Source organism: Mustelus asterias, chromosome 3 (genome assembly GCF_964213995.1).
Source record: "Mustelus asterias chromosome 3, sMusAst1.hap1.1, whole genome shotgun sequence".
In the NCBI taxonomy this organism is placed as follows: domain Eukaryota; kingdom Metazoa; phylum Chordata; class Chondrichthyes; order Carcharhiniformes; family Triakidae; genus Mustelus; species Mustelus asterias.
This window is the reverse complement of record NC_135803.1, coordinates 20,399,780-20,411,093: the sequence shown is the minus strand read 5'-3', so window position 1 is coordinate 20,411,093 and position 11,314 is coordinate 20,399,780. Positions and strand designations below refer to the sequence as shown.

Genomic DNA, 11,314 nt, shown 5'->3' with positions numbered 1-11,314 from the left:
AAACCCACCTAGGCCCTATCCCTGTAATCCCTAATTACTGTTGCTAATCCCCTTGACACTATGGGGGAATTTAGCATGGCCAATCAACCTAACCTACACATCTATGGAATGTGGGAGGAAACCCACGCAGACACGGGGAGAATGTGCAAACTCCGCACAGTCACCTGAAGCCGGAATTGAACCCGGGTCCCTGGTGCTGTGAGGCAGCAGTGCTAACCACTGTGCCACCGTACTGCCCCATGGCACAGTGGGGTGGCACAACACTATTTGATAAGGTTGCTGCATTTACACAGTAAATACAAACTAAACCTGCCATAGAGATTGAGAGATGCACCGTGTCCTACTAGGAGGGCCTTTAGTTTTCATAATGTTGTCTCCCACGTTGCTATGGTCCAAATTTGAATCCTGTTTTGCCTAGCCATTTGTCAGTAGCTCAGAATTGATGGCAGAAGCCATATAGCAACCAAAACCTAAGGCAAATAGCTGGACCACTGCCAAGTGAGGGATGACTAAGGACTTATGAAATGTAAATGATTGTGAATGACTGTCAGGAGAACCTAACAATAAAGTAATGGTGGATGCTGAATGGCGCATCATTTAATTTGCAATAGGTTTCACCGTTGTACTTACCACATGTACACTTTCCTGGTTGAGCTCATCATCCGGGTTTACACCCACCCTGTTACACACAAAAAAAGAAGACAATCAGTGAAGGGACCGCTCAGTGATTTCTAGCCTTCTTTAAAGTTTAACTGCAATGAAGTTACTGTGAAAATCCCCTCGTCGCCACACTCCGGTGCCTGTTCGGGTACACTGAGGGAGAATTTAGCATGGCCAATGCACCTAACCAGCAGGTCTTTCGGACTATGGGGGGAAACCGGAGCACCCGGAGGAAAAAAAAAGTTTATTTATTAGTCACAAGGAGACTTACATTAACACTGCAATAAACTTATTGTGAAATTCCCCTAGTCGCCACACTCTGGCGCCTGTTCGGGTCAATGCACCTAACCAGCACGTCTTTCAGAATGTGGGAGGAAACCGGAGCACCCGGAGGAAACCCACGCAGACACGGGGAGAATGTGCAGACTCCGCACAGACAGTGACCCAAGCCAGGAATCAAACTCGGGTCCCTGATGCTATGAGGCAGCAGTGCTAACCACTGTGCCGCTGCTATACCTGTGCCGTCATCACAGCATCCCTTAAACCTGAACCCACGTACTGGCTTTCAAATTCTTGGTTGATCTTGTGATTAATTTTACACAGTGAACAATTTGCCTCCATCACTTATAGAGCATTGAACTCAAATGCATTTTTCCTTCTCGTCTTTCACTCTAAAGCAGAAGGATGAAGCTGTCAAGGAAACATCAGGCTCTCAGTAATCTCTTTGGAAATGCTCGAGCCTTTAATGAACTGACCATTATTACTTCAAGAGCGAGCATCAATGTTTAACATGGGATTCGCATGACCAAGATTTGTACTGAGACAGAAGAATAGTTTGAAGCTTGCGTGCGTGATTAAATGCAGAAATCCAGAAGCTGCTTTCAGTGGCACCCTGTTTCTCCACTGTGACTGTGATGTTGCAGGCCTTGTTAATGGATTCTGAAAAGGTCAGTGTCACAGTATGAACTTAAGTTCACGGTTATCACACTGTGTTGGGATTTGAACCCACCACCCCAATTACTCCTTATCAGACTGGCCAGAGCCTTTTAACGAAGGGTGTCACCTCGGCTCAGTAACAGCATTCTCACTCTGAATCAGCAGGTTGTAGGTCCAAGCTCGATGGTGTAGACCTGAACATGGAATCTGGGCTGACACTCCAATAAAACACTGAGGGAGTGTTGGAATATTGGAGGTGCCATCTTTCAGATGAGACGTTAAGTTGAGGGTCTGTCTGCCATAAAGATTGCATGGTGGCAAGGGAGTACTCGCTGGTGTCCTCTCCAACACTAATCTCTTAACCAAAGCAGATTCTATGGTTATTATCATATTGCTGTTTGTGTAACCTTGCTGAATTCAAAATTGACTGCCATGTTTCCAACATTACAATAAGAAGAACGCCTCAAGAAAATTATATTCCATTGGCAGTAAGGTGCTTTGGGACATCCTAATGGTGCGGCACGGGATCCGGGTTCGATTCCCGGCTTGGCTCACTGTCTGTGCAGAGTTTGCACGTTCTCCCCGTGTCTGTGTGGGTTTCGTCCGGGTGCTCCGGTTTCCTTCCACAGTCCGAAAGACGTGCTGGTTTGGTGCATTGGCTGTGCTAAATTCTCCCTCAGTGTACCTGAACAGGCGCCGGAGTGTGGCGACTAGGGGATTTTCACAGTAGCTTCATTGGAGTGTTAACATAAGCCTACTTGTGACAATAATAAATAAACTTAAATGCAACAGAAATGTTGGAGAAGCTCAGCAAGCCTGATAGCATCTGTGGGAAGAGAAATAGTGCCAGTGCTTTGAGTCAGGATGATCCAGACTCGAAATGTTGGCTCTATTCTCTCTCCACAGGTGCTGTCAGGCTTGCTGAGATTTTCCAGCATTTTCTGTTTTTGTTTCAGATTCCAGCATCCGCAGTATTTTGCCTTCAGCCAAATAAATGTAAGTTATTTTCTTCTGCAAGCAATCAGAGTTTATTAAAATGGAAAATGTGCATTTCTAAGAGTTTCTATAGTTGTAAAGACAATTTCTCTGCTGCTACGATAGGATGCTTAGAGACTATTTTATATCCGAAATGAATAAATCTGAACTGGTTCGTAAATTAGCTGGGGAAGATGCCGACTCTATTTATCTGACGGGACACATTTGCAAGTTGCTGAGGGATTTAATTAAGGACCACAGCGTATTTACAGACCGAAAAGCTGCTGACAGTGTAGCCACACGAAATAGCTGAAAAGAAAAGATGCCATCAGCATTTCTACTGGAATTTTATATTCCGACACTGCACCAGCAACTGAACAGAGGATAGGTGACGGCCACAGGCCAAAGCTTATACTTCACCTTGGTGCTTGTGCTTTGTGTACACAGTGTATCAGGTGTTAAACTACCTTCAGTTTGATGTATTAACAACGAATGTTTCTACAAACGTCTCTCCTGTCCTTTGAATGTTTTGGAAGGCAGTAGAAGAGTGAGTGCAAAGTAGAGGACAAAAGCAAAATACCGAAAGACTTGTCAAGGTGAAGTGTCTTGGGTGGCTTTGGAAACAAAAACAGGAAAGCGACGTGTGTTGAGAAAGGGAGTTTGAGGGCCAGGAATGCATTAACAGGAGACTGTGCTAAAGTGGAAAAACAATTTAGCGTCAAGGGAATGAAGAGTGTGTGCAAAGACATGCACCTGTGAGGGATTACTGTAACAGGGTGGGTGCGATCTGAAAATGTGGAAAGGATTTTTCAGATATGAGAACGCTTTACCTCCGGACACTGCAGTTGATATCTAATGGAGGTGACGGGGGTCTCAGCTGCAGGCTGGAGACCTGGCAAGAGCCCCATGTCACATCTTCTAAGGAAGGCCTGCCAGTTTAAGTGCTACTCAAATGGACAGTGACAGGCTTTTCCCAGGATCAAGGATGTGCTGGGGGTTGGGGGTGGTGGTGGTGGTTAGAAGTCCTACTGCTGAGAGCAGCTGGACAACCAGTTACTCAATTGAACAGGGGTGCCTCCTGCCCGAGGCCTAGTATTGCTGCCAAGTCAGTGTGAATGGCTTTGCTTGAATGTCAACCCCCTGGCTGTTCAATGACATGATGTGGAGATGCCGGCGTTGGACTGGGGTGAACACAGTAAGAGTTTTAACAACACCAGGTTAAAGTCCAACAGGTTTATTTGGTAGCAAATACCATGGTATTTGCTACCAAATAAACCTGTTGGACTTTAACCTGGTGTTGTTAAAACTCTTACTGTGTTCAATGACACGCATGTCCCATTTACAAAGTGGTCTAAGACTATTCTTGGTAAGCTGCAAGATGACAACAGTAACACTTTTTTGGCTGATTCCCCCCTCTGGGCATTTTGTGATTCTGCATTGGGAGGCTGGCCAGCTAATATATGCATCTGCTTTCTTACTCAGCAACTATCCCACTTCTGCGGCAACAGCAGAGATTTGAGAGTTTTCTCACTTTTTGAAAGCTCACTAATTGATGTTTTGTGTACTGATTACTTCAAGCAGAGGAGAAGAAAGGGTACATACTATTTGCTTTGACGGAGATTGGTCATGAGTAGAAAACTAAATAAGATATGTACACATAAATAAGGTAGGACTACATTTGTACAGCTTAGGTTCCCGACAAGAACCATCATAATTAATTAGCTTCTTTTCTCTCTCCAAGATGATGATTTCCACCTCCAGATTGCTGGCTCCTAAAATTCTGCCCTCTAACCTTCTGGGAACTTGTTCAAAAATTTCAGTAAATTAGATGGTTGGATAGTGTAGTGATGCACCACCTTGCAACAAAAATATTAGAATGTGTGGGTTTATATATGTAATTTCCTGGCACTGTTAGTGAATGAATAAAATAATGGCATATCTGAACACCTATCAGTTCTTTAAAAAGCCCCATTAATGATGTTAGTGTAGCAGGGCGCTCGTCCATTATTTAAAAAGGCAATGTCATCTGACATCAGTTTAAGAGGAAAACGAACAAAATAAGAAGCTTGGTTGAATTTATTATCCCAACATGGGTGGCACGGTGGTTAGCACTGCTGCTTCACAGCACCAGGGACCTGGGTTTGATTCACGGCTTGGGTCACTGTCTGTGCGGAGTTTCCCCGTGTCTGTGTGGGTTTCCTCCGGGTGCTCCGGTCTCCTCCCACAGTCTGAAAGACATGCTGGTTAGGTGCATTGACCCGAACAGGCGCTGGACTGTGGCGGCTAGGGGGATTTCACAGTAACTTCATTGCAGTGTTAATGTGAGCCTTACTTGTGACTAATAGATAAACTTTACTTTAACACAATTTTCAACTGGGGAGTGGGGATTCCATTTCCTCCCTTTATTTGTGTGCAAAGAAATAGCATATTTTATGCCTTTCTTCCATTGTGACAAGGGGAGTCCATGCAATCCTTACAACCTGCTCTGCTATTCGCTTCAAAAACTTCAATTCCTTTGATCTGCCTTACCTCCATATCCCTTGGCACTTTTACAAAAATCGATCAGTCTCGGTCTTCCAATTGTCCCAACATTTTAAGTTTCAAACTTATTTATCAGTGTCACAAGGAGGCTTACATTAACACTGCAATTAAGTTACTGTGAAAATCCCCTAATCACCACACCCTGGCCCCTGTTTGGGTACACAGAGGGAGAATTTAGCATGGCCAATGCACCTAACCAGCATATCTTTTGGACTGTGGGAGAAGACCGGAGCACCTGGATGAAACCCACGCAGACACGGGGAGAACGTGCAGACTCCGCACAGATAGTGACCCAAGCCAGGAATCGAACTCAGGTCCCTGGAGTTGTGAGGCAGCAGTGCTAACCATTGTGCCACCGCGCCACCCCACAGTCTTTTGGAGAGGACAGAATTCCACATTTTTACTACCTTTGGGACTACATGCAAAAGGAATTGAACAATTTTTCCAAAGCAGTGATGCGGAAGTGGGTGAGAGTCAAACTAAGACTGTGCAGGGCTCTGGCCGGACTATTCTTTGTACTCTATGTCCACTCTGGTCATTGAGACACAGTGTACACAATGTAGCCTTGGAAACTCAAGAAGAGCTCACCCTGAGCATGAGATAGCTTAAACCATCAAGGTGATGGCCTAGTGGTATTATTGTTAGACTAGTAATCTAGAAACTCAGCTAATGTTCTGGGGACCCGAGTTTGAATCCCGTCACAACAGATGGTGGAATTTGAATAAAAAATTTTAAAATCTGGAATTAAGAATCAACCGATGACCATGAAACCATTGCAGATTGTTGGAAAACCCCATCTGGTTTATTAATGTCCTTTAGGGAAGGAAATCTGCCATCCTTGCCTGGTCTGGCCTACATGTGACTCCAGAGCCACAGCAATTGACTCTCAACTGCCATCTGAAATGGCCTAGCAAGCCACTCAATTCACTCAAGCGCAACTAGGTTTGGGCAATAAATTCTGACCAGTCAGCGACGCCCATGTCCCACGAATGAACAAAAACAAACACGAGAAAGAAAAAAAGTTAAGCATTGTGGCTTTTTATCCTTGATGCAAATGGAATCTCATACACAAATGGTATGATAAACAGTGCAGAAAAGGCAAATCAGTGACATAGCTTTTCAGTCAAATACCACCACGGGGCCATAGTCTCATGCTAACAAATGCAAATTCGGATCCAATACATGGAAATTCTTCTTCCTAAAGAGTCAATACCAATTGGACATCTGGGTAGGGTGGTGTAAGTAGAAACCATGAAATTATTCAAAAACTACTTGATGAGTGGGTCTAAGGGATTGTCATGGTGCAGCCTGTGGAAAACATCAGTGTGAAAAGATCAATCATGTCCAACGCAGCCCATTCAATTTCTTAAATCACCAAATCTAACGTACTGAAGTACCATTATTTCTCCATCATCTGCCAGCTATAAGCCATTCCCCGGAGTGGATTTTTGACTCTCCTTTCTATTTAACATCAGAGTATTTAAACTATCGCATTAACAATCTTTGACTCTTCACAACAAGCTTTGTCTCAGTTTATCACTGTTCCTAAGAGATCACACATTTGATCTAATTTCCTGCTGTAATTGGAAAGGGGCTACTAAATGGTGAAAGAGCTATGTAAATCTGATGGTACAACTTTTCTTTGGCGTCTATAACATACTACATAAATGGGGGTTTACTTTACATCTGAGCTTTGTTTTAGAGAATACAGAACAGGGAGGATAAATACAATTGGTAACCAAAGGATAGTCATCAAGCAGAGATAAATGCCTTCTTCCCTAAAGGTTCCCTGAGGCTTTGTAACCTGTTTATCGTGTCTGTTTATGTATGTATACATGTTATAAATAACTGTTTATCTTGCAAAATGTTCACACAGGAAGGATAAAGATGGATTCAAAAAAGGATGACACATGAATAACCATAGCAGAATTTACATGAAAAATGCTTTGGTTCAGTGTTTTCTTGCTAGGAGCAGGGATACTTGTAAGGATTAGGGCTCTTGCTCGAATGGGGAATAGGTGTGCTTCGAGGAGGCTGAGTGGATCGTACTTGCTGTTATTGTTTACCAGGTCACATTGTGATGTCACAGGGCTTAACAGTTATAACATGAAGTCAGCATCACCTTGAGATTGACGTTCTCACTCAATTAATCATCTAACATCGCCCATTAATACTCTTTTCATTCACATATACTGGATTTAGAACGCTAATATCTACCACCGAAACCCAAATTAAACCAGGCCCAATGACGTTCTCTCAAACACTAAAAGTAAACTAACTCTGGAAATAACCTCACTAAATGAATAACTGCTCCCAATAAACCAACACTCATAAAGACAGATACAAAATAACCGATATTCCTTCAAATCCTGAACAAACAGGCCTGATAATCCCTTGCACATGCTGAGCATGTGCTGCACGGTGGCACAGTGGTTAGCGCTGCTGCCTCGCAGTGTCAGGGACCCGGGTTCAATTCCCGGCTTGGGTCACTGTATGCGCGGAGTTTGCACGTTCTCCCCGTGTCTGCGTGGGTTTCCTCCGGGCGCTCTGGTTTCCTCCCACAGTCCGAAAGACGTGCTGATTAGGTGCATTGGCCATGCTAAATTCTCCCTCTGTGTATCCAAACAGGCGCCAGAGTGTGGCGACTAGGGGATTTTCACGGTAACTTCATTGCAGTGTTAATGTAAGCCAACTTGTGACACTAATAAATAAACTTAAACTAAATCAGACCCCCTAACCTCTTTATGTACCTTAAATAAGGTGGGCCTGATAAACCTTTACATAAAATGGGGATGATTTCCAGCCTGCACAATCTGTCAGTGAGATTGGTAAAGCGGGCACAAAATACGGTGAGATTCGAGAAATGTGATTCCTGCCAACGAACATTTCCAAGACACTTCACCGGTGACGTAACGAGAATCTCCCGTGGAAGGTTGGGAAGCTTATTTAAATACACCAGTATCTCATTAGCAAGGCCTCACACCTGGGACCTCCCAATCGCTGGCCCCGCCCTCCGATCACCAGCCCCCACACCCCGAGGCAGAGTTCCCCCATTCCCTCACCTCCTACCTCCAGGGGCCCCCAGTCTGGCTTCACCCCCCCCCCCCCCGCCCCCTGCCGTGATGCCTGCCCCCCCCCCCCTTGGTACTGCCCAGTGCCTGGCAGGCACTGCCAGTGTGCCAGGCTGACAGTGCCAGGCTAGCAGTGCCCCCCCATCCGCACTGCCCTTGACTTCCGGGGGGGGGCCTCAATGGCCTCTGGTCTCACCAGCAGGGCCATCACATCAGGTGCCGATTGTTGGGGGCCATCCGTAATCCCCACTGGTGTGGATCTTTGCCAGCGTGTTCGGAAACGTAAGTGAGCCTGGACGATTGCCGGGGAATGGCATGGGGCTGATCACTTCATGAATGATGGCCTGGGAAGATTGCAACCGGCCAGACGCTGGTCGTGATTCCCCCTTTTTGGCCTCCCACTGACATCTCCTGCCCCACTATGCTACTCGTTTAAAAGTAGCGGCGTTTAAAAGGAATTCCCCACTGATTAGAGATATTAAGGTTGGAATTCTCCCGCAGGACAGGACCATGCAAAGGTCCGCTGATGTTGGGCAGGATTTTCCGGTCTTGTGGCATGGCTGGAAAACCCTGCCCTAAGCATTCCCGGGGTGAGAGTGAGAAGCAAGCTGCCACGAGCAGTGAATCACCTGAAGAAAATAAAGTTTGTTTAAGAGGCTGAATATCCGCTGAGTTTTCCCGCCTGCACCAATGGGATTCTCCTCGGTTTTTCCTCCGGGACCGAAACTTTGAAAAAATATTGGAAAATTCCACCTACTGAGTTATCAAATCCTGCAAATCTCTTCATACACCCGAAATAAACCAGTTAATCCCTTTAAACACAGGAACCAAACCAGTCCAAATAATTTACTCACTCAAACTGAACACAACAGACCAGAAAATCCTCCCACTCATACTAAAATAGCCTGGATAATCCCTTCATAGATTGAATAATATACCCAATAATCCCCCTCACTTATGCGGTATATCACAGCCCTGGCAATCCCTTCACAACATCAATCAATCCGGAGTGCCCCACGCGATTCTCTTCATTGTGATCACCAAGGGATTAGAGTGGAAACCCGACGAAGGAGAAGAAATTAATTGTTTTGAACAGTCGAGGAAAATAAATCAGAGTGAATGAAGGAAGAGGCACAACGTCAATTGACCTGATTGTTAATTATTATGGAGCATAATAATAGTGGTGAGAATGTGTAACTCACTGCGTATGGAATAGTTGAAGCAAGCAGAATCATAGACTCATATACTCGGTCGAGGCTCGTAAAATCCTGCCCGAGGCCAATGGAGAATTCCGTTCTGCGAGCCTTGGCCGCCCCGATGGGCGTGCCAGTAAAATTCCCGGCACAGAAAGAGGCCATTGGGCCCATCAAGGCTGCACCAACAACAATCCCACCCAGTCCCTATCCCCATAACTCCAAGTATTTATCCTGGCACTAAGGGGGGCAATTTAGCATAGCCAATCAACCTAACCTGCACGTCTTTGGACTGTGCGGGGGAACCGGAACACCCGGAGGAAACCCACACAGACATGGGGAGAGTGTGCAAACTCCACACAGACAGTCACCCAAGGCTGGGGTTGAACCTGGGTCCCTGGCACTGTGAGGCAGCAGTGTTAATCACTGTGCCACAGTGCCGCCCTTTGATAAAACCCAAAACATTTAGGGGAGGCTTGACACATGCATGTGGGGGAAGAGAAGCAGCATGGGAAGAGTTGTATAGGAATCCCGGTGAATAAGAATTACCAGTATCGACCGGTGTGCTGAGAAAACATAGCAATAAGGAGCAGCAATAGGCTCTATGGCCCCTCAGGCCTGTTCTGCCATTTAGTATGGTCATGGCTGATCTTCTACTTCAACTCCACTTTCCTGTCATATCCCTTGATTCCCCGAGAAACCAAAGAAATCTGTCTATCCCTACCTTAAACATAATCAATGATGGAGCACAACAGTTCCAAAGATTCATAACCCTCTGAGTGAAAATATTTCTCTTCATCTCAGTCCTAAGGCAGTGAGTCAGCGCCCGTGTTTGAGATTCCCCAGCCATTGGAAACAACCTCGCAGTGTTTGCCCTGTCAAGTCCCTTCAGAATTTTGAATATGTCCACGAGTTCACCTCAAAATCTTCTGAATGCCAGAGGATGGCCGGAATTTTCCAGCCATTCATGCCAGCGGGGTTTTCTGATCCTGTCCTTCTGCAGTGAACGGAGATTTGGCTGAGCACCAAATTCTCTGTCCTCGCTTACAGTGGCAACGGGGCGTGAACGGCCACAAGATTCCGCCCGAGATGTCCAATCTTCTCACATCAGAGGGCAACCCCTCATCCCAGGAACCAGACAAGTGAATCGTTGCTTGACTGTCTCCAAACAAGTCTATTCTTCCTTATGGATATGGATTCTGAACTCCAGGTATTACTCGAGGTGTGGTCTCACCAAAGCCCTGTTGTTCCCTCTTTTCTCTCTCCTTCCTGCTCGAATAAGCAGTGTTACATTTGTTAGTTTACACTCCACTTGGCTCGTTCTAGAACCTAGAGAATTTTGGAAAATAATAGCAAGCACATCCAATATCTCTGCAGCTATCTTTTACAGCCCTCTTCCTCTTCTATGGGTGGCACGGTGGCACAGTGGTTAGCACACAGAGCCAGGGACCTGGGTTTGATTCCGGCCTTGGGTGACTGACTGTGCAGAGTTTGCACATTCTCCCCGCGTCTGCGTGGGTTTCCTCCAGGTGCTCCGGTTTCCTCCCACACTCCAAAGATGTGCAGGTTAGATGGATTGGCCATGTTAAATTGCCCCTTAGTGTCTCAAGATGCACAGGTTAGGGAGACTAGTGGAGTAAACATGCGGGGTTAAGGGGATAAGGCCTGGGTAAGAAGCTTCATCAGAGAATTGGTGCAGACTCGATGGACCAAATGGCCTTTTTCTGTACTGTAGGGATTCTATGATTCAAGATCCCTTTAGAATGGCCTCTCTCTCTGTCTTGTAGATACTGCTTAATTCTATAAGATAAATTAGGGAAACATTTTCATTCCCAGTAATAATATTTTCCTATCCGTTAGAAGCAGCACTTGTATTGTAATGAAAAATGCATCTTATGCGGCCTTCTTATTGTTCGGAACTTTTGCTATTAGCTGAAC

At 45.5% G+C, this 11,314-nt stretch overlaps 1 protein-coding gene across 1 annotated transcript in view; it reads right to left on the bottom strand.

Annotated features, from left to right (window-relative positions):
• Positions 1 to 597: 597 nt before the first annotated feature.
• The window catches only part of LOC144485955 (sodium/hydrogen exchanger 9-like), a 285,192-nt gene continuing 274,475 nt past the window's right edge, over positions 598 to 11,314 (bottom strand). Inside the window, exon 13 of the mRNA XM_078204030.1 lies at positions 598 to 679. Within this exon, the coding sequence (XP_078060156.1) occupies positions 598 to 679 (82 nt within the window). The remainder of the gene's footprint in view (positions 680 to 11,314) is intronic.